A 23997-nucleotide genomic window follows, 5' to 3' on the forward strand; every position below is an offset into this window, starting at 1 on the left:
CTTTTTCTTTCCAATATTCTTTAATTATTCCTGTCCTCTTAATTGCCCAGGAGTAAAACTGAAGATTGACCCAATACAGATAATGTATCAAAGTGAATTGTCATGTGATTTAACACTGCTTATTCTTTATTGTCAAATTGACAATAGTAGGTTTGCTATATTTAACTCATAATTGATATTAGGACCATTTATCAGCGTGAAACTTGATGTTTTATTCAGTCTAATTACTGATTTAAAATCTTCTTTGTTTGTTTATTCATTTAAATAGGAAACACTCCTTTACATCTGGCTGTGATGCTGGGGCATAAAGGTTGGTAAGACTTCATTTATATTTGCTTTTAAAAAATGTAGGCAGCATCAAACGTAGCAACTAGAGCCTCCAGATCATATTTCTCAAAACATGGAAAAGGGAATAACAGAGCAAACAAGGGGAGAATTCACCTTCTCATAGCTTTCCCTAGATCATGGTGGTGGTGGTGGCGGCTGCTGTTGGGAACTGCAGTTCGATGAAGAAGAAACACATCTCTTTCACAGAGCCCTTTGTGAAAATGCAGCCAGTGCTGTTTTACTGTGAGCTGGGGGCATGGTCATGCTTGTGCTTTTCAGTGCCCTTTGCTTCTGAATGGCAAGAGCTGCTCAGAAGGTTATGGGGAGGGGAGTTCCCTTCACATGTCTACCTTGCCCAGTCCTGAATCCTTACCATTGTTACTTTATTGCGAGGGACAAGAAGGGGCACAGAGAAAAGAGTCTGTATTGCCCCTTGCTTGTCTTGCAGTGACTTAAGAGAAAATTCCAAATAAATTGGAAGGAAGTATGGTAGGCAGAGAAGCTATGAGATGCTGTTCAGAATTATCTGCAAAAAGTTCAGAAAAATTAATGAAGGCTGCTGCCTTCATTTCATTTTCTCCAGGTCCAGTCAAGTTAGGAACCAGGCTAGTCATAATAATTGGTCCTAAAAGCTAGAATATTAATAATGGAAATAATGGAAAATATAATGGAACTGGTCCCTCTTTTAAAATCAACAAAGGCTATATCATAGCTTTTGTAGAACAGGGGACTGTGGAATATGAGAGAGGCTTTTCCAGAGAGGATAAAATAGCTGCTAGCAGGTGCACAAGTGCCTTCATTCTCTGTTCAAGTCCTACCAGTGCAACATAATGCAGTGTACATTGCTGGCAGATGTGGAAGCTTCTAACCCTCCAGTTACTGAAATGCCTTTTCAGTATTAAATAGGTGTTGGATAGAAGATTCTCATGTTATTAGAAATTTGTAGCTCAGACCCTGTGGGATAGCTCAGTCAGAAGAACATTGGGCAAAAAGATTCCTGCATTTGCCAGTTAAGTAATTTTAGTGGAAAGTTCATTTGTTATCCTGAAGGCATTGCTGTCATAACCATCAACACTGAAAGCAGATATTCTCTGGGAATTGATTCTTGGATAAGTAGATCCTAGAAACAAGAACACTGCAGGTGCTTTCCCACTTAACGTCTGCTGTTCCCTTACTGTGAAAGCGGTTGTTCTCCATTAATTTCCTTTCCACCCTTTACCCTCAGACTCCAGGATCAAACTGGTTACTCTATGAGGCTCAGCTCTGTCTAGAGCCACTACAATCTGTATTCTGCACTTAGTACCCTATTGTCAAATATTTGATTCCTTCCTCTCCTTTGCACCCATATTTGGTCTTGGCACCAAAGCATCTTATTTTAAGATACTGTGGCTTCCTTTGGTGGGTGGGATGTGTTTGACTGCCTTTTATGTTGTTTGGCATCCACCTGGCTGAAGTCAGACTATTGGAAATCAATATGGGAGAGGCATGTTTTGTTTTAGTTTGGGTAGTTGAAAGTGTCTGATTGTGCTGATGCAGGTATACCATGGCTTTCATTTTGTTTTAGGTTTATATTTGTTTCATTTTAAATTGTTTTGAGTTTACTTTTTTTGTTTAAAAAGGCAGCTTTTATTTCTTGTTCAAGTAGAATCGCAGTGTAGCATAGGATATAAAGTTATTTCTAATTCCCAATAAATTTAAAACTGTTAGCCATAAGTGTTGTCTCCATTCCTCATTTTCCACTGGTCTCCTTGGTTTGCCTTGTTAAGATACAGCGCCAAACAATCCCATCAGCTCAATGTACTTTGTTTAATTACGGTGGATTCAGGTTAGGTTTCCTCTATGGCAGTCAAGACGAACCATTTCCTGTTAATCTCCTGTTCCTGTTATATGTGTATACAGTGGTGCCTTGCAAGACGAAATTAATCCGTTCCGCGAGTCTCTTCGTCTTGCGAAGCGCGGCTATTAGCAGCTATTAACGGCTTAGCGGCTATTAGCGGCTTTAAGAAAAAGGAAACAAACTCGCAAGAACTCGCAAGACGTTTCGTCTTGCGAAGCAAGCCCATAGGGAAATCCGTCTTGCGGAACGACTCAAAAAACGGAAAACCCTTTCGTCTAGTGAGTTTTTCGTCTTGCGAGGCATTCGTCTTGCGGGGCACCACTGTACATAGGGAGTGAAACTGCTCTTAAATATTTTTGATTGACTTGCTCAATCAAAATAGTTCCTAAAGGTATAAATCACTAAATCATCATAGTACCACAGGTTCTAACTTTTTCTCCCAACCCCCAGGAATAGATTGTGCGATGGGGGCACTGCTCAGGGGACTCTGGGAATTGTTGAAAGTCTGTCTACCTCCCTGTCCTGCTGATGGAAGCCTCTATTGGATCAGAGACTTCTGTCAGTAGAAAGACATCATTTGGATACAATTCAGACACTAGGTTGTATCTAGCTGTGGCTGCAAGACTAACCCCACTTAACCTGTGAGTAACCACCATTGAATTCAATAGGACTAGACATAGTTAAGAATGCAGCCTAAGTCATAGAACAGACCCATTGAAATCACGTTCACTTAACGTTAGCCATGAGTATGACTTAGTCAAGATACCACCCAATAGATTTTGCTTTGCACCAAATGCTACATAAATGGTTTCAAATGCAAAATAGGTCATTGGTTAGCTTGATTTTATGTGCTGCTCAAACTTCAGTAAGTTCAAAACTTGTTTACATCAGTATTTTTGTCAAACTGTAAGTGGCTCTTCACAGAGAAACAATCTGATGGTCTTATTTGGAAAATAATTATTGTCTCATACTTTGTTATAGAATGTGCCCACCTGCTTTTGGCCCACAATGCTCCTGTGAAAGTGAAAAATGCTCAGGGATGGAGTCCTCTCGCTGAAGCCATCAGCTATGGAGATAGACAAATGAGTAAGAAACTGTCACTCTGGTTGTCTGGACATAAATACAGGAAATCCATTTAGTCATTAAAATCAGCTTACTGCAGATTGTGACTGAAATGTGCAGATCATGAACACCCAATCTTGAGATAATTTTGAAAGGCCAGTTCTCATGTTAGGCTTTGCTGCGGATTGTCCAGGTTAATTCCAGGCCCAGCTCAAGCTCCTCACATTAGTGAGTCAAGCCTTAAATGATTTAGGACCCAATTTTCTGTTTTTATTATTGTATTTTAAATTGCTGTAGCCCACCCTGGGACCCCATAGTGAAAGGCAGTTAATAAATTGCAACAACAACAATGCCAATACTAGGATAGATGCAGAGGTAAAGCTGTCTACCACTTAACTATGGTTATTAGATCAGGAATTGCTCACAGGAGCTCTCCTCCTCATTCATCTATTATCCCTGGTCATAATCATAGTTTAAGGTTTACACTGGCACTAGCAATAAGTATGACTAAATCCAGAGCAGCATTGCACTTTTGTTGTTGTTAGGTAGGAGTTAGTCAACCAGCAAGTGTTGAAATCCATGCTGTTCGAAGTTCTCATTCTTTAAGAAGGCAGTGTGGTGGTGCTACATTATCCTGCTTCTCAACTGAAATGTTCCCAAATTATAAAAACCTGACTTGCTTGATTTACCTTGCTTCTCGAGCTTTTGTATAACGTATGTATCAATTTTTTATTTATTACATGTAATAAATAAATAAAGCTGTAATAAATAAATAAAGCTGTATTTACAACTTTTGCATTGCTACTTACATATAATGTTCAGGATGGGTGATTTATTTATTCAATTATATACAAGTGCAATAGAATATAGCATATGAAATGTTAACGCTGTAGGTTAGCAGTTGAGTGTGCCTGATCAATGGTGTGTTGATGTACAGCTCCAGAACTTAAATGAGCGATTATTTTAAACATAAGGAGCATTAGCATTATGGTCAAAGCTGAGAGGAGCATGTTTGTACCTGAATTTGGAAATGTCTTAATGAAAACTCCCCTACAGAAACCCCAAATTGCTGTTTAAATTCCTTCAGAAAACAGTTTGGGAATTGTATGCCAGAGGTTTTGAAGAGGAAACAACATTGCTGTAACTGCATCATTTCCAAAAGGCAAACTCTCAGGAAAAGCACACATGTTGGCTTTGTGCATGTTTATGAGACTCCCAGTGATCTCCGATCCAGATTACTGATTAGATCACACTTTCAGTAACATTGAAACACCTGGTATTCAGAGATCTTTCACTTTCCCCTATGAAAGCTTTGTATATTTGTCTCTGAATGGTAGTATATGGCTTACTGTTGTCAGTTTACTTGATTGAATTTGTTTTATTTATTTGACAATACTGCTTAAGTAACGAAAAGCTCAAAAAGCTACTAATTGACCAGAGCCGCCTCTGCCATTAGGCAGACTATGGCGACTGTCTCAGGTGGCAGAAGCCCCCAATATGGCAGCCCCATGGGCACCCTGCCCATGCTGCAGAAGCAGCACCGGTATCATCCAAAATTATGTGAAATCTTGTGGAGGGTGCAAGATCTTGCGCGATTTCAGCAAGATCTCACCTGTAATTGGTGCTGATGCCGACGCTGCTTCTCTGCCAGCAGTAGAGGTGGCCCTGCAATGGATGCTGATTTCTCTTTTGCCACCAGCCATTACAAAAGGCAAAGGCAGCTCCCAGCTTAGTGGATGCTTAACATGATTGCCTTTACATTGGACTTACAGTATATTTATTTAGTTACAGCACTTCTAAGGAAACTGAAACAACAGTCTAGGGAAAGTGTTGAGGAAAAGCGACCTCGGTTATTAAAAGCTCTGAAAGAGGTAAGTTTGTAAGGATTTTTCCACCGACATTGGAGAGTATGGAGTCATTACTTTTCAAACAATTTGTGTGTGATTGCCATTGTGTCTTCATTAAGTGCAAACAACTCAACACAGGCTTTTATTTCTGGGAATTGCTGGCTGAATTGCATATTGCTTGCTAGTCTGTGTCTTAGAATGACTGACCTTTAGGTGACTTACCTTGCAGCAGTGACACCTTCCCTACTTAGAGAAAGGGCTTGGTGACTGGATATGGCCTATGGGTTGTATGTTCTAAATTCCGGGTGTAGAGTTTTAGTGTTAAGTCTCTGCTATGGATCGTAATTGTGATTTTAAAAATTAAGTTTCACTGTGAAAAAAATTATGTTTCTATTTTGGTGTTAAAGTCAAGCTGGGTTAATAATGCTTCGTTTACATGTAGCTTCTGCATTTTGAAGTTGCAGTGAAATTGGAAGCTGATGTAAATATGTTAAAATATTTGAATAGCATTTAAATTGTGAGCCAAAGATCAGTTCCTAACATACCATAATTATTGATATAAGGAGAGAGACAGTTTCCATTTGAGGGAAGGAAAAACTGCATTTGCACAGTTTCCATTTGTCATCCTAATTCCCATGGACAGAGAAGGCCTGTTTTAGAACTTTGTACATAAACTGGGTGCATAAACTCAGTGGCTCCAATTCAAAGCAAGTTTTTCTGTTATATCATGCGTTCTCCAGCTGCTTCTAGATATCCCTCACCCATGTACTATAAGAGGTGCCACAGGTTCCTCATTTTGTTGATCTGGGTCAAGGTTGTTTAGCTTAGCTAGCATTTCATGGTTGATTCCCTTGCTTCAGAAATAACTAGTTCTTCAGAAGAATGGCTTCATTTGGCAATTATGATCTTGCACAGAAGGACATTTTCTATAAACATAAGCTCTCGGTTAAGGAGCAGCTATCAAAAATTGTCACCTACACTGACTGCTTTCAAAGGAGAAATGTATTGCTAAAAATGGTTACTCTTTGAAAAATCATTTTTAAGAAGCCAAGCTGTTGTAGTTGTAGTAAAAGAATTTATACATTACATCTGATTGCAAGGTTAGGTTGATTCAGATATTGTATAGTTTGGGCTGTTATTTTGATCGTGTTCCTTCTGTACTTCTGTAGATAAAACAAGTAAGACTAATTTACACTTCTTCTTCTTCTTCTTTTAAAAAGCTGTTAATGTGAAAGGTGTGCAAATCAAATCTTCAATTAATACACACTTACCCCAAAGTTTAGCATGTGCAAATGAAAGTTATGGTTGCTAGCATTTCCTGGGTGGGTGGACATGAAAGTAGTCATCAGTTTCTTAACATTTAACAGAAATTCTCTTTCTCTCCAGCTAGGTGACTTCTATCTTGAACTTCACTGGGATTTTCAAAGTTGGGGTAAGATTTTAAAGATTTTTATGGAAATCATAGTTCTAGAGTTGGAAGGGGTCATGAGTGTCATCTAGTCCAACTCTCTGCAATGCAAGAATCTTTTTGTCCATGACCCTGAGATTAAGAGTATTGTGCTCTGCCAACTGAGCTATCCAGTCTAAATACTTATTTCTCCAGAACAGACTTGTTATTTGGAATGATTGGATTTTCTGCACTAAACTGGTTGTAGATAGTTATGCAAAAGCACAAACATAGTTGGAGTTTGATCCAGACATCTTCCACAAATCGAAAGGTTCTTTCTGTTAACAGATGGGACTCTGATCCCATGGGGACTCATGGCCGGGTGATTCCTGCAGATGGAAGGAAAATGTAATTTTTGTTGATTTCCCCTACATGCCCAGTGCCACTTCCTACGCTGTTCCAGAAGGTCACTCAACCCTTTGGATCATATTTTCAGGGGGCATAGGGCACTGCAGAGGAAAAAAAAGAGTCTCCTCCCCACAGGACCATCAAGTAGTTTGAGTTCCACTGAAGACATCTGGATCCGGCCCCTTTTGTGTTTGTTAATTTTGGTAGTGCTTGATGGTGATGTAATATTTCTTGATCCCTTCAGAGATTGGGAGCATTCTCTAGATTCCCTGTAACCTCCCTCCCCGCAGTGAGGGAACCACCAGAAGGCCCTTGGAGCTAGATCTCAGTGTCTGGGCTGAATGATGGGAGTGGAGACACTCCTTGAGGTCCTAGGCCATTAAGGGCTTTAAAGGTCAGCACCAACACTTTGAATTGTGCTTGGAAATGTACCGGGAGCCAATATAGATCTTTTAGAACCAGTGTTAAATGGTCCCAGTGGCTGCTCCCAGTCACCATTCTGGCAGCCACATTCTGGATTCGTTGTAGTTTCTGGGTAGCCCCATGTGGAGTGCATTGCAGTAGTCCAAGCGGGAGATAACCAGAACATGCACTACTCTGGCGAGACAGTGCGTAGGCAGGTAGGGTCTCGGCCAGTGTACCAGATGGAGCTGGTAGACAGCCGCCCTGGACACAGAATTGACCTGCGCCTCCGTGGACAGCTGAGCATAAAATATCAAAAGTGCTTTCCTGCTTGTCAGAATTCAAACAACTGAAATGTGTTTTGCCACTCTTCGGTGGAAGAGATTATGTTCTTTAAATTAGTTACAGTTCTATCGGCTTCCATTCTAGTGGAGCTGCTGGATCAGACGGAAGGCCTGTCTAATCCAGCATCCTGCTTTCCACAGTGGTCAACCAGATACCTCTAGGAACCCGATAAGCAGGGCATGGAGCAATAGGCCTCTCGTGTTGTTAATCTGCAGTGACTGGTATTTGGAGGAAAGGTGCCTGTGGGCATTGGGTGTACTATACAGCTATCATGATTAATAGCTTTACATACGGCTCTGTTTTAGTTGCTTTGTTGGATGTGTTTATATATGATTTGTTTGATAGTTTTTATTTTGTGTTCTGTATGCTGAATGGATACATTAGAAGGACATTAATGGTAACAGGGTGTCGTTTTTACCCTAAATGCAGTGCCTTTACTTTCCCGAATCCTGCCTTCTGATGCATGTAAAATATACAAACAAGGTATAAATATCAGGTAAGAATAGTCTTCACCTTTGAAGGGTTACACCGGGGATGGGGAACCTGTGGCCCTCCAGATGCCACTGGAATTCGACTCCCATGGTCCTTTACCACTAACCATGCTTACTGGGGTTGATGTGAGTTGTAGTTAACAACATCTGAAGGACTACAAATGACGCACCCCTGGACTGTACTAAATGTAATGAAGTTAAAATATTGAGTTTTAATTCTATTGCCAATGTCTTCATGCATTTCCAAATTTCATACCCTGTTGTGATGTGGGTGAGGAGGATAAGATGTAGAGGTCATGCACTGCCCATTCACAGAGCCTTTTGATCTGTGTTTCCTTTGCAGTCACCTTAATGTTCCAAAACGTTGCCCTGCAGAGTGGCATCTAACATGGTGTAAGGAGTTGCAACTAAGAGGGAAAATTGCACAGCCCCCTGCTGGTGTGGAGTTGGGCTCATGAGCTCGAACTCTTTAAAGAAACTCTTCATGTATTGGAGAAGAAACTCCTGTATTGGAGTTTATTACAAAAAAAATTATTTAAAGAAGATAACTGTACAAGAGTTACCAGTGGTCTGCATAGCTGTGTTTACATTGATGGCCTGCTCATAATTGGGAGTCTCCAGATAAATGGAGTTGTGCATGTTTTGCCGCTTTATCCCAGGTGCTGTGATGTGATGTTAGTGTGAGCTGACTTTTAACTCATTACTGAAATGCCTTTTGTTGAGAGTCGTGATTCTCTCACTATTAATGTTCTCAGCTCTCAACTGGACAAATGATGAATAAGATTTATTCTGTAAAGTGGCTCGCTCTACCCCTTTGTGAATTACGTATTTGACTTTTTAAGGCTAGTGCTTGCTTAGGGACCATCTTCAGCACAGTCTCCTTAAATCCTGTGAATATTGCATGGCTGCTTCTAAAACAAACACCTGTAGCCGAATATTGGCATAGCTGCCTGTTAGGTGATTGGATGATTCTAAACAAGTCAAGAGGACTTTGGGTTTCTTTTTAACTAAAGATGTTGCTATTTAAGCAGGTTTTTGTCAAAGGGAAAATTCCACGTCTTGCTAACTTTTAAATTAAATGGAATATATATTCTGTGTAATGCTGAAAGAAGCAAAATAAACTTTTTAGTCTGGCTACATGCTTAATCTAATGGAAATTTTTCACTACTGTTAGCTGTTAAAATTCACCTTATTGTACTGTGTGTGGAGAATTTTTCCTATACAGGAATTCCCTATTCAGACATGTACCATCAGCAAGTCTGTTCTTCTTCAAAAGCTAAATTTCTCAGACTTACCTGCTCTGATCTTGTGAATTCACTAGAATTCTCTGAACAGAACTTGCATAGTAATAGTGGCAGAAGTTCTCTGTTGTAGGAATATTTTCTCTTTTCTTTTGGCAGAAACTCAAAAGATTTGATAGGACAAGGTTTTGTTGTGTATTTTGGGTTGTATGCAATGAAATGTGCACGGAAGGGAGTGAGCTGCCTCATCCCTGCCTCTCCCAGCAGTCAGGAGACCTCACTGGGCTGTAGCACAGGATGCTGTGGGGAAAGCGGGCAAGAGAAATGATTGCTGAAAATTGGGTAGAGGTATCTTCTGTGAAGGGACGTGGATGGCGCCGTGGGTTAAACCACAGAGCCTAGAACTTGCCGGTCAGAAGGTCGGCGTTTCGAATCCCCGCGACGGGGTGAGCTCCCGTTGCTCGGTCCCTGCTCCTGCCAACCTAGCAATTCGAAAGCACACCAAAAAGTGCAAGTAGATAAATAGGTACCGCTCCGGCGGGAAGGTACACGGCATTTCCATGCACTGCTCTGGTTTACCAGAAGCGGCTTAGTCATACTGGCCACATGACCTGGAAGCTGTACGCCGGCTCCCTCGGCCAATAAAGTGAGATGAGTGCCGCAACCCCAGTGTCGGTCATGACTGGACCTAATGGTCAGGGGTCACTTTACCTTTACCTTTATCTTCTGTGAGCAGAAGCTCTAATCGCTGAAGGTGGCCACACAGTTTTTGCTGCCTTCTGCCACATTTTAGCCCACCCCATTCAGTGGATGGTTAAAAGTCATTCTGAGGGTTGTAGGCGACCCCAGTTGTGCAGGGTTCTAAATTACTCCATGAGTAGTAAGTCTACTCCATGAGTAGAGGAGGCTCCCTTCTTCATACCTCACTCTCTTCTTTTGGAGGGTGATGGGCAGAGTGATTCGGGGGCAGATCTTAGCACACTCATCCCTGCTTGTATGTTGCCTTTGCACACAGATAGCACACCCAAACAGGGCTGATCTCTGTTTCAAATCTCACTGGTTCCTTGACTTGTACAATTTTGTGAAGTAATATTCTGGATCAGCTGAAGTATTGGAATGTTCCCCCCTCCCCCAGGCTTGACACAACACTCATAGATTTTACTGACATGAAGTGCCAACGAGGGGACTTGAGCTTCATTTTCAACGGTGATGCTGCACCCTCTGAATCCTTTGTAGTTTTAGACAATGAACAAAAAGTTTACCAGCGAATACATCACGAGGTAAGCTGCAGCACCGCTAGTAAAATCTTTCACAATACTACTCAAAAACAAAGCAAAATATGTTTCCTGTTGTTTTGTGCCCCAAATAAATGACTTGTTTTAAAAATGTACAAGGTAGTTGCAAGATATTGTCATTCCGGTATCAGACACGTAAGGCTGCAGTCCTCTGTGCCCTTACTTGGGAGCGCTTCCATTGAACACAGTAGACATGTATGGAGGAGAGCTATAACTCCACTGCCGTTTTTTCTCTTACGTTTAGTATTGCTTTGCAGGATACCTTGTTGCTTAACAGTTCTGCTGCAAACAATATTAAACTCTTTTCCCTTATAGATTGCTAATGTCCTCCCAAAATATATTATTACTTACGTAGCAGTGACAGTAATACGATGTACATCTAGGGTCTGAGAAATCAGAAGACTGCAGAAGACTAATTTACACTGAAGGTTTCCAAAGGCAACATGTGAACGCGTAGCTTTAGAAAGAAGCTGAAATTAAATGGAGAGTAATCTTGTACCTGAGAATGTATATCAATGGGAGATGATATGGTGTACTCATACTCGCAGTGGTTAAGACTGCTACCTAATGGAATTATTACTGGAAGGCTTCTATTTATTTCAGGCAGAAATTGGAGAGGGAGAGGATAACAAATCTGTTTAAATAATTTGGGTTTTTTTAAAACAAAAACCCAAACCACAATTAATATTCTTGCTTTTTTTCAGGAATCTGAGATGGAAACAGAGGAGGAAGTTGACATTTTGATGAGCAGCGATATTTATTCAGCAACATTATCAACCAAATCAATCACCTTCACACGTGCCCAAACAGGATGGCTTTTTCGAGAAGATAAAACAGTAAGACTTTTTAATAACTATTTTAAGACATCCATCCATCCATCTTGTGCTAGTGTGCCCCAGGGAAGATGCCTGTAAGGCAGGTGAAACGTGGGACAAAAATATAGGCTGTCAGTTTTGCTTTCCCAGTCATCCTGATTGGGAGAAGGGAGGATGTTAAAAGTTAGGGTTATAAGAAAAGTGAGTGAAATATATAAAAATGAGACATTAGGGGCAAGAACATAAGCAGTTGGCAGGTAGGCAATAAATGAAAAGACTGAATGAGTTTCAGTAGAAGTTTTGCATTTTGGCTCAAATACTTCATGTGTTTTATCTTTGTGTGTTTGCAGGAAAGGGTAGGAAACTTTTTGGCAGACTTCTACCTGGTTAATGGACTTGTCTTAGAATCAAGGAAAAGACGGGAACATCTCAGTGAGGAAGATATTCTTCGAAACAAGGCTATTATGGAAAGCTTGAGTAAAGGTGGAAACTTGATGGAACAAAATTTTGAGGTACAGCTAAAAGTTCTGTTTAAATTGAACATTTAACAACAGATGGCCTTTTACTGGCCTAGTTCACATGTAATGCTAAGCCAAGCCATTGCTGAGTGTGAATGTGCAAGTGTGCAGGTACTCACAGCAGAAATCGTGACCACTTCGGTCCACTTCCAGTCCTCTGGCTGCCACACCAGCTAGAGCTTAAGCCATGGTCTGGCTTAGCGTTACAGCCAAACCTAGGCACATGGTTTGTCTTGTTCTAGACAGTCCAGGAGTTATAGCCAAGGTTTGCTCTTGTCTTGATGCTTGTGATTTATCTGGGGGAGACAAAAGTTTGACCAAACTGCGGGAGGCAGTGAAAGACAGGAGTGCCTGGCGTGCTCTGGTCCATAGGGTCACGAAGAGTCAGACACGACTAAACGACTAAACAACAACAATCCTTAAGAAATGCTTATATTTTTGTACGCAGCTCTTCAGGCATGCTAACACGTGTACACTTCTGCTTCATGTCGAAATGATTGGTTGCTGTTCATTTGTCAGGAGTGCAGTGTTCTAATTTTGGATTAGCCCCAATTTACTCTTCTTCAGATTGGCAAATGTTGGAGGAAGCATGAGACACAGGTGTTCTTTTAGACGAGAGGATGGTAGCCTACTAAGTAGTAAAGTGCTTGGATTTACAAATAATTCCCATTTGTTTTCTTTAACAGCCTGTCAGGAGGCAGTCTCTTACTCCACCTCCACCAAACACAATTACATGGGAGGAGTACATATCTGCTGAAAATGGAAAGTGAGTATTAAATACATATAGTGTGTGTATATAGCTGCTGCTACGTATATACCTAATGTCGTTTTCAAAACATAATGTGTTGGATCAGGGCTTCACATGAATTGAGTTCTTTTCACGAGACACTCCACTGGGAGGAGGGAGGTTATTTTTTCACCGATTCCTCCTTTCCCTGTGCCCTGTGAAATGTCGCCCAGGAGGACCCTAGCTGTGGGCTGGTCCACTATCCCTCAGACCTTGTGGCGGGCCGGAGAAGCAGCACCTGGGGCAGGGGAGCTGGAAGAAGAGGCGAGGGGGGCAAGTAGTCCTCCTCCCCGCCATCGCTTCTCATGGGTAGGCAGAGCGAGCTCGTCCGCTCTCTGGCCCACTGGAGCACCAGGGCGGCGCCGGCGGGAGGAAGAGGCCACGCCATGAAGCCAGAACCCGCCACGAAGCTGAGATTCATGGCGATGGGAGGAAGAGGCCAAGTGGTGGAGGCTTTACCAATCAAACGCTGTGCCTGGTTTACCTCAGTGCAGCACGGGGACGTCTCTGCCAATCAAATGCCGCTGAGGTAAACCAGGCGATTGAGTGGAAGAGCCGCTGCCACCATTGCCGGGAGTCTCAGCTTCGCAGCGGGTTACGGCTTTGCGGAGCGGGCCAGATTTAGGACCCAAGTGGGCCTGATACAGCTTGGGGACCTTAGTTTGCCGACCCCTGTTCTAGGAGGTGGTGCTGCAGGCTTCAGTGGGAAGGAAGAACTGGTGAACGTTACCTTTTCTTTTCCCCAGGCATGAGTTTTGACTGAATCAGGGTCACTTCCATGAGCAGAAGCCCATGGTGTCTGTAATTCCTTGGTTAAATCCTACATGTGCATTTTATTTGGCATTACTCTTCTATGTGTTTAGCTTTTCCTATTTTATCTGCAAACTTCCTTGAGTCTTGGTCTGGGGAAAAGGCAAGATATAAGCATTATATAAATATGCCTTCACCCCAAAGGTGCACTTTTCCATTGTCTCCTGAGAAAGACAGATGCCAGCCATATAAATATGATAATAAAATAATAATTACAGGGAATTGAAACCTTCTATTCTTCAAGCTTTTTTATTTAAAATTGTGTGTTTCAATATATTTAGTTTTATATATTAGTTTATTTTCATTGGAAGCATACAAGCAATTTCTGCAATGAGAGTATCTTTTCAATCAGAATGCATGAAGGATTCAAATATCATCTGCTCTGGGCCTTTATTGGGGTTTAAAAGTGCACATCTGTGAAATTTAATTATCTATGAAACCAACCATGACATCCAAATTTATTGCATAAGGTGCTGTCCTTGGCTCACCTCATAGGTAGTCACTTGAAACGTTTAGTATAGAATTGAGAACAAAGATGAATATATGAAACCATTCTTCCTATTGCTGCAGTAAAGCCTTATTAATTTGAAAATAGAAATGTCTGCTTAAAGTTGCACACACAGGTTTTAGATTGTATGGACTGACCCCAATACGTTTGGGTCCCATTGTTCCAATGGTGTAAAATCAGTCCCTTTCTCATGGGAATCAGAAATGTCCTTTGTATTTGGTGTGATTTATCTTGAAGAAAAGTAGTATGATAAGATCTACTTATCCAGAGATCCGTGAAACTACTCCTGAGCTCCAAATGGTTTCGTGAAAAGCAGCATTCCGCACCGTATAGCAAACAGCTTTTAAAGGATGATTTGATAATGTGTGTAGACTGGGATGTGCATGTCAGAATGCTGTTGAATGAAACTCCTATTCCATGCACATAATCTTATTGTCATTACTAGAGCTAAAGCAGCTATCTCAAATTTGGTCAGTATTAGTGGCATCAAATCAAAGGCTTTTTCATCCTAGATTTTAACTGTGACAACACTGCTGTTTAACCCTCAACTCATGATATTGTCTTTGTTTTAATAACATCTTAAACTGATTATATATGCCTTGTTGTTTTTACTTTTATACACATGCTTGACCAAATCAGAAGTGGTCTCTTCATTTTGGACTTTCATGTGTTTGGGGTGAAATGGTCATGAAGGCTTGACTAAACACAAGATGACAAGTCTCTAATATTGATGGACTTGGAGAGCTTTGGATGAATCTGGATATTTTTCGGATGCCTCAGCATGTCCTTACTTGTAAATTTTGGAATGTGCTATCTTTCTTAACACTATTCAGAGGGTTAGCTCCAGCTTTCCAGCAGCATCTCCAACTGGAGAGGGTGGGGGAGGCATTTTTGCCAATTCCTCCCACCCTCCCACAGCCCCATGGGAAGATGCTCTGGAGAGTGGGAGACACCCAAACATTATCCCACCACGGGACAGGGCACTGTGGGCTTCATGAGGAAGAGTGAACTCTAATGAGACTTTTTGCTGGATCTCACTTCCTTCCAAGATTTGAGGGAGCCCTTCTCTTTGTGGAAAGATAACTCTAGATCCAATCCCAAATGTACAAGTTTAAATGTAAATATTAAAGAACAGTTCTAAGTTTCTAAACAAAATTGCACTCAAGGAGGACAGTCTGTTTCAGTATGAATTTCTTCCATACTTACACATTGGTCCAGCAGAAGTTGTTTGATCACAGAAATTAGAAAGTAACATGCTGGTATCTATTCCTTCTTTCCCCCCGCCTTTTTTAAGGCTTCCACACTATTTCCATTTTAGTGTCCAATGGCCAGTATGGAAAGAACTGTTAAACTAGTTATCATGACCATTGGGCTCCATGCCACACTTGCAAAACATTTTAGAAACGGGTTTGCTCTTCAAAGTCAAGAGACAAATTCCCCTTGGGCTCATCTGAATAGCTTTTTAGATCCTAGTCCTAGATTCTTAACTGTGTGAAATCAAAGTGTGTATGTGTATTTATATTTTTCTCTTTTCTACAGACTTCTATTCAGTTGCTTTAATCTGTTAGTCCCTGGGCAGCTTGCCTGCTTCGGCAGTTTTTGCTATCTGAACTCTTCCAGGCATCAGTAAACAACTTCTGTCAACTTGTTTTCCTGCACAAGAGAAATGCATTCCAATTTCTTATTGTTTTTATAAATTATGTCTCTAGGGAGGTTTTAATTTTTATTTTCTTTAACTTAGAGCACCTCATTTGGGTAGGGAACTGGTCTGCAAAGAAAGCAAGAAAACATTTAAAGCCACAATAGCCATGAGCCAAGAATTTCCTCTAGGAATTGAATCGTAAGTCTCAAACTGTCCACTACAAAAGTTTGTGAAAGGGCATGTGATTTAGCTAAAATAGGCTGATATGTATAAAATTTTGCTTGTTCCAAAGACTGCAGTATAATACTTTGCCATAGAATAAATGGGAAAACATGTTGCCTGCCATAGGTTCACCTCTACAATGATCCCATTTTTTTGTAGTTTCTCCAGTATTCTTAAATGTAAACTTCTCAGATTTTATCCAAACGTCTCAAGTCCTCTGTATTCTGTTCTCAAATCTATATATAAAAAAATGAAGTGTGTATGATTTATTCTGCATCTAAGAGCCAAAGAGCATTCCATGTTTGGGCAACTTTTTCAAGTAGAAGAAAAATCTGGGGTGAAGGAGGTTGAACTTTGGCTAGGAGGATTGTGGGACAAGGAATAGGAATCGTAAGGGTGGGGTTGAAGTTATGGAAGTTAATGAACCCCTGCAAGAATGAGCACTGGAGGCCTTGTAAGCAACATGTTGGGTTCTGAAGCCTTTCAGCAGTGTACCCATACTAGTACATTCGCTCTACTTATGATCTGAATAAGTTAGCCACTTACATAGATGCTGTGGAGGAGATGATGTGAAAAAAATTAATGAGAGATATTCGGAATATATAGTGACTTGGAAATGTCTAGTTTTTGAAGTGTGATGCTTTTCCAGATCTTTTATTATTTGTGTGCCCGGATAGGAAGTTTTCCGACATCTATAAAGAAAAGTTCCTAAACTGGAATTTTGGAAGATTCTTCCTTTTACGATTCAAAAGGAAGCTTGTTTTAAGCTTGACGCTTTACTACTGGAGTTCTTAATAAGTTTTAGTTTTGAAACCTATTGAAATCCTGAAATTTAAATCTCACCTAACAGAAAATAAATGAGTGCTAAAACTCAGCTTTACCCAAAGGAGAAACAATCTGGAAATCCTCCTACCAAGTCATTTGAAGCTCGCTGCAGTTTGAATACTCAGTTGTGACTGTCTCTGAGCTGCATTGGACCAAAGTTATGCCGGACTATTTAGCTTACTCTTTCTTAACCTGCATTGTGCTAACAAAAATGGTTCAGTGTAATTACTTGATTTGAATCAGTGGCCATGAACAATAGCGTCTTTCCCTCGGCATGTGTCTTGGCTCAGTTTGCAGTGATTTGCTGAGATGACACCTCTTTTTCTTACAGTGCACTGATTAGGAGTGTGTGGGTAAATCCTAAAGCTGCTAAGAGATGAAATTGTTACATGTGTGTGTTTCCCCCCCCAGGTTATTGAATGTTTTAGAAGTAATTGCACCCTTCAAGCACTTTAACAAACTGCGGGAGTTTGTGCAGATGAAACTACCACCGGGTTTTCCTGTAAAGTTAGGTGAGCTGTCGAAGTGCATTTCATCAATTAAAAGGGACTGTCTGGTCTGCCAAGAACATGGATTGTATTGAAAAGCCTTTTAATCTTTGTGGTGAGAAATGCAGTGGGCTGTCACTCAGGCTTTAGCAGGAAGATAGTCAGATGCTGGGGTGAAACTAGCATGCCATTTCATAGTGTACTGAGTGGAAAGTACACAATAATAGAAAGTGAAGTTATTGCATGAGTAGGCAACGTAGGAAACACATTTAGCATTTGGAGATACAGTGTATATGGAAGGGAGATTAACCCTTTTCTGCATGCCCATAGTCTCTCATGAAAATCACTTGTTTTCTTCATAGTCTTACTTCAAAACTATTTTGGCCAATGAGAAGTGCGGCAATAGAGTAAGTAAGGCTGGAGACAGTCAGCATTTCGCAAGAGAGGCAAATGTGGTTTAATATCTTAGGGCCTTGTCCCCTCTGATAAAGCAGGCTAGTAGGTTTTCCCAAATACACAAAAAACTGCAGAACTATTTATCCAAAATCCAAAAATGGGATGAACATACACCACAAGCAATGATTCAGTTTTCAAGACGTCAGCCCTCGTGAACAAAATTTGTCTGCCTGCTACCCAAAGTTTCTGCAGAAGCTTACCGGGTGTCATAGAAAACACAGAAGTCACACAGTCAGTGCCCAGGGATTTGCTGTGTTGTGATGGTACAGAGTTACACCGAGTTTGTCAGTGCTTTAACATGGTTGGAGGCTAACATTGTGCTCTTTTCTTAACAAATGAGAACAGTGAGGAGTGCAAGTATTTGCATGAAGTGTGAACAGAGTTGGACAATGAAGATTTTTTAAAATATATTTTCACTCTGCCCTTTAGGGCAATCTCAAGCTACTTTACAATAAGTTAAAAACAATTTACACATATCCCTCCAGAAAGGACCAGAACCACTGTAAACTCTGCCCCCAACCCCTCCTCTGACACGCTGTTCCAGCCAGATTACCAGGAAATTGAGCAAGTGGCTGGTGAATCCTTTTCTGCCACAGAAATGCCCTTTTCCGTTGTGCATTGTGCCTTTTCTAACCTTCCAATCCTTTGCTCTGTTCTTCCTAGATATACCTGTATTTCCAACCATCACAGCCACTGTGACTTTTCAGGAGTTTCGCTATGATGAGTTTGATGAATCCATCTTCACAATTCCTGATGACTACAAGGAGGACCCTAGCCGCTTTCCTGATCTCTAACTTAACTGGAAAGTTAGCAGTAAATAAAAAGAAAATACCAGCATGCCACAAGGAGACAGGGAGAGAGAGGATGCAGGTAGCCCACAGACATCTGTCTAAAAGTGGGTGAAGTACGAAGGGACAGAACTCGCTAAAATGAATCCAGAAAGGGAACACACCGTGAATCTCAGTCAGTTGTACCATATAGCAAGCATCCACCTAGTGTCTAAACGAAAGCTGGTCTCCTGCTGTGTCACATGCATTTATACATCCAGACCTGCAAGCATGATAGCCTGGCACCTCAGTAAATTCCGCCTGCCCCCCCCCCAAAAAAAACTTACATAACAGCTATAAGGACTGTAATTTGTTCTTAATTTTTTTACGTTTCTCGGTAATAAAAGCACCCTTGGACCATTAGCATAAAGAACTAAAATGTCTTACCTGGCTATTAGCCCTTTAAAATACCCATCTTACTTAAGCTGCTCTTATAACCTTCCTTGGAGCTTTGTTTTCATATATTGTAAATTCTGTAATATTTGTTCAGTAATTGAGCATATAGTAGAAGGAATTGATTTTCTGCAGACGAATGAACCAAATGGTAAGCATTTAAACAGTTGCATTCATTTACTGCAATACGTTTCAGAATTAGAGCCTTCACTCTGCAGGGAATAAGGTACCTCCTTTAGCACCTTAGTGCAATTCATTGTGGTGCTATTCATATCCCCCCCCCCCCCCGCCAACCTATCATTTCTCCAATGTAAGTTGTTACTAATCTTATATAAATCTGCAGATATCCCCTCTGCCCTCCCCACCCAAGCTGGTTGGAAATGTCCTTGCTGTGTTCGTTGGAGAGCATGCTTGGAGATTATTAAACAGCCCACAGGTTGAATCACTGACATTCTTTTGGGTTCCTCAGAGCCATAAAAGCTGCCCATCAAACCTACTAAACTTGTATTTGTTATCCAGTAGTATTTGGGAATATATTGAATATATTACTACAATAATCTTGGTTTATGCTTTCATTTCCCAAAGTGCAAACCTAGATGTGAATAGGGGTTGCAATAGATTGGGGATGGAGAGTACAAAAATGAAAGTACAAGAATAATTAAGGTATTTCCAGCATGGGTAGCTACAGAAAGAAGAATGTTCGTTTTTATTCAGAAGGTTGGTTTTTTTTAAAATAAAAAAATTAGAATCTTCATATGGTTCCACTGTATGAAACTTGAAGAGAAACTATCCTTTTTTGCTCTACTGGAAAGAATGTGTCCAGAATTGTCAGTACTATGTTCATTTGTATTCCAAGGCTTTTTAGCTTCCAGTGATGTGTAAATGTACAGAAATGTAAATATTTTCAAAGGTATATTCTTTGTGCAGTCTAGTCATTTTTTTCTTCTTCTTTTGGAAACTGCTCAAGTCACTTTCAGACTTAAGCCACCATGCTAGTTAACACACCCAGTGCTGGTGATAACTTGGAATGTCAAATGGGCTGAGGTGAGTCACAGTGCACAGTAAAACCAGACTCATGAGCCACATAAGCTTTGCCAGGAAAAAGGTTTCAAGCATATTCCCAAGTCCTATAGCTTTGTACTGTTGCAGTGTGCAGAGAGGAAACTCGCGAGAAAAAAAATCTTCATGACCTAAAATAGGGGCCCAAATGTTGGGCCCAATTCCACAAATACTGTAAATTTGTTTAAAGCTTCAATCCTGAGTGATGTTGACAGTGAAGACTGACAGTTCTGCTGGCTTAGTATATCATTGTAGCTGCCATATTGTGGAAAGTTCCATTTCACTACCAGTATCCACTGTCAGAGGATATTGTCTGCCTGTAAATAGAAAATGAACTTTGAAGGCAGAGCTGTTTTGTCAATATTTTTTTTTATATAAAAAAAATCATGGTGTTTCACCTGCCAGATAATTTCTGTAGGAGACATTGGATTTGAAGGTGCTTGACACTTCATGTTACCTATCCTGGGAGTATTTCATAAAACTACTGAGATGCTTAAAATGATATTTACAATGCTGTTCTCACAGCATTGTGTGTGGTATGGGCTTGATAGGTGATGGCCACTAAACTGTGGAAATATGCAATTGGTCATCTCCTACGTATGTAAAATTACTGGATAAATAATGCCAAAGTTGTTTTTCATCGAGTTCTACAAAAATAAATGTTAGCCCATGAACTGTCAGACTAATGTCTAGCAAGTGGGTCTCCTTTCACGGTAACAAAGAACAATGAACTTTGTGCTATTCAAGTCACAACCTTGTGTCCTTCTGTGAAGAAGGGCTTAAACCGGGTGGAGGTGCTGCACCATTTTGGAGGACAGAAGTGATTTCGGAGCAATGTTATTCTGTTACACCCCTACTTTAAAGATTTCAGTTTATGTTGTATTTCATCCCATTTAAAAAAAATTGTAGCTACATAAAGGGAGTTTAGTTTTGTTCCAGTAGTGGATTTTCAGGAAAAAGCAGCACCCGTTGTTGCTGGCAAAACGTCTGCAAGCATGGTATGCATCAAGCTCCTGGTATGTCAGTTCAGGTAGTTTAGCCACCCATGCAATAGGAATGTTGTACATTGACTCTGGAAAAAAAAAAACCTCTGTAAAGGGAGCTCCATGCCCGCAGTAATATTCCCAAGAGTTTACCGCTGGATTAGGAAGTCTTGGATCTGAGATTTTGATACTTGGTTATTAAAGAAGAGTAGACATAAATGAATCAAAATTATTTAGCACTTAGTAGTTAAGCACTTATATTTTCTGACATACCGGTGTCACAGCTAGGAACTTCAGTTGGGCATTATTACTGTGTCCTGGAGAACATTTGAATCTTTCTCAAGGATTTTTTTATCTCACAAGGGTATTGGGAAAGCAGGGTGGGGGGGATGCATTGTGAAACAGCATTCATGCAAACTGTGCTAAAGTATCGCAATAGAAGAACCAGAAAGAGGCCAGATTATAGGTTAAGTGCCTCTTGCATGCTTATAGGTCATTGTTGGATATAACATCTGTGGGAAGCAAGAATGTAAAGGAAGTAGCATTCTAAATATTTTAGACTGATGCAAAAGTATACATGAACTTGACTTTTCTTTGAGGCTTTTGAAACTTCTCTGAAGTACCGTATGTCCTCTTAGAAACCAAGCAAAGTGTATTGGTAGGCATAAATATGGAATCCTTTTAAAAAGAAACCTGAGCTCTTCCTTAACCAAACTCAGTTTTACTGGTCTTCCAAATTATTGCTTTAACTTGTGGCAAAGGGAATAATCTTTCTTTCCAAGCAGCTGATGTTTGTATCCTTATTTAAGTTTTAAACCGCAATTGATGGATACCTAGCAATTTTTATCAGATAGTACAACTGTGGATATAAATCTGTGCTGGAAACCTACCTTAAGTTGAAGCATAATATATTCAAAAAGTTCATTTTTTAAATATATACTTGTTGATTTTGATTCATTAAAAGTTAATTACATTATTTAAACTTTATTAACAAACTTCCTATAATGCTGCAATTTTTCTTTTGACAGTTTATAATTGTGAAAACCTAATGTCATTTTTTTTTGTGTATTTCATGTGTTCTTTGTCTAATCTAAACTCACTTTCACTAATAGTGTTTTTGGTTGTACCACTTAGAATAAAGACCAAAAGATGCTGTTTGAGACTGAACATATGGACATTTTCAGAAATCTATATTCTACCATGTGTGGACACTTCCTCCTTATTAGAGGAAGGCTAAAGAAAAAGGATGTTACAGTGTATCACTTTCACAAGGACATTTTATTGGTCAATTTTTCAATAAAATCCTCAATTTTCAGTGCATCTTTGTTTTCTAACTTTATGGGGTGAGCCTTATATTCATCAAGATGAAATCAGCTGAGCGGTACACTCTATTGACACTTGAGTGTTTCCTTTTGAGACTAGTCAAGGAGAGACTTTGTAAAGGTGAGCTCTTTTTCCTCATCAGGATTCTACTCAAGACGACAGCTTCAAAAATGGGTACGAAAGATACCTTTTGGCACAGAACGTGGGAGCCAAGGAAATTCAAATCGCACAACCAATTCATTTCAACAAGCTATCCTCAGCAGACCTACGAAGTAAAAGATTCCTCCAAAGCATTCCCCGATATACAAAATGCTCATTTGTGAGCAGATTGCTCAGTTCATGGTGCTGCCTCCAAGCTCACAGCACAAATGTGGAGGCCCTATTTGTTAAACAGTATCTCCACATACCATCTACCTGGCTAAAAGTTGATCAGTGATGGCCACTCTTTCACGTTGCCCAAGAGATGACAAGCCGCATATGCCAGGACCTCCCTCTCACAGCACCTGTGTGAAATGGTGCTGGATTAGCAGCTACCATGTGTTTCAGCAGATTGTATCATAACTGCTGTCATAACTTGAGGTCAGCTTTGAAGGTCAGCTTTGACCTAGACCAGAATGCATTTTGATTCTCGGGGAAACGACAAAAAACGACTTTTGCAGACAACTTTGCTCAGGATGCACCAGCTTCAGGAATCCTGCATCAGTATATAGTGAGTCTACATCTGAGCCACACTTATTTCTACATCCAGGTTTTGAGTCACTTGCTTTTTTTATTAATGCATTTTTCACAAGCTCGCTAAGGGGCCAAAATAGATGTTAAAAAACAATCATATTTGCATGTCTAAATAAAGGCATTGGAGACCCCCCCCCAAGCTGTTTGACAGAGAAAAGCAGTTTACACCCTTAACAGCTGTGTGTTTTGTGTGCACGCAGTTTGGGGAAAATGTTATGGCTCTCCCCTCTGCATTCCTAGGCTAGTTCCTCATCATATAGCTATTTTTCAAAAAAACAAAACTTGGGAAAGTATGAAACTACAATCACATTTAATGCATCATCTAGTTTGGCCCTTAGGAACGCCAAAACAGTTTCAATTTACTTTTGAGACCTCAGCATAAATGGATTGCTTTTGAATTGCTTTGTATAGTCACAAATAACCACAACAATTAACCGAGACTTCTAGCACATACTCATCAGTGGCGCTATCTAAAGACAGAGCGCTTCATTATCTTCTGAGGGTACGTTACATTTTTTCTAGGAAAAAAAAGGCTGGGAGACATTCTTTATATACTTCACTATATTGAGAAAATACCTCACAGTTATTTAGAAAGTTACATATCCATAAATTCTAAGAAGTTATTCTAAATAGCAATTTTCACTGTAAAACACCTGTGGAAAAATGTCATTTTCATATGCTACTTGTGTTAAATTTATAAAATTCAAACAAATAATGTAGGTCAGGCATGGCTAACCTGTGACTCTCCACATGATGCTGGACTACAATTTCCATCATCCTAACCCCCAGCCATACTGCTGGGAGTTGATGAGAGTGCAACAGCATTTAGAGGGCCACAGGTTACCCACCCAATATGCTTACTAACATGTAACTTCTATCAGCCTTCACTGGTTATCAGAGCAAGTTTTCTTTGACAGATTGGCATTCAGAATGAATGGCACTTGGATGTTACCTTATTTTCCCACTT

General features: G+C 40.3%; 1 protein-coding gene across 1 annotated transcript in view; it reads left to right on the forward strand.

The window, feature by feature from the left end:
- The window catches only part of ANKRD13C (ankyrin repeat domain 13C), a 30058-nt gene extending 7763 nt beyond the window's left edge, over window positions 1-22295 (forward strand). Inside the window, exons 2-13 of the mRNA XM_028733116.2 lie at window positions 269-310; window positions 3146-3250; window positions 5012-5097; window positions 6460-6505; window positions 8045-8111; window positions 10483-10627; window positions 11347-11478; window positions 11808-11969; window positions 12662-12741; window positions 15822-15920; window positions 17181-17281; window positions 18377-22295. Coding sequence (XP_028588949.2) covers window positions 269-310; window positions 3146-3250; window positions 5012-5097; window positions 6460-6505; window positions 8045-8111; window positions 10483-10627; window positions 11347-11478; window positions 11808-11969; window positions 12662-12741; window positions 15822-15920; window positions 17181-17281; window positions 18377-18507 — 1196 coding nt within the window. The 3' untranslated portion in view covers window positions 18508-22295. The remainder of the gene's footprint in view (window positions 1-268; window positions 311-3145; window positions 3251-5011; window positions 5098-6459; window positions 6506-8044; window positions 8112-10482; window positions 10628-11346; window positions 11479-11807; window positions 11970-12661; window positions 12742-15821; window positions 15921-17180; window positions 17282-18376) is intronic.
- The last annotated feature ends 1702 nt before the right edge of the window (window positions 22296-23997 follow it).

This window comes from Podarcis muralis, chromosome 5, assembly GCF_964188315.1.
Source record: "Podarcis muralis chromosome 5, rPodMur119.hap1.1, whole genome shotgun sequence".
NCBI lineage: Eukaryota > Metazoa > Chordata > Lepidosauria > Squamata > Lacertidae > Podarcis > Podarcis muralis.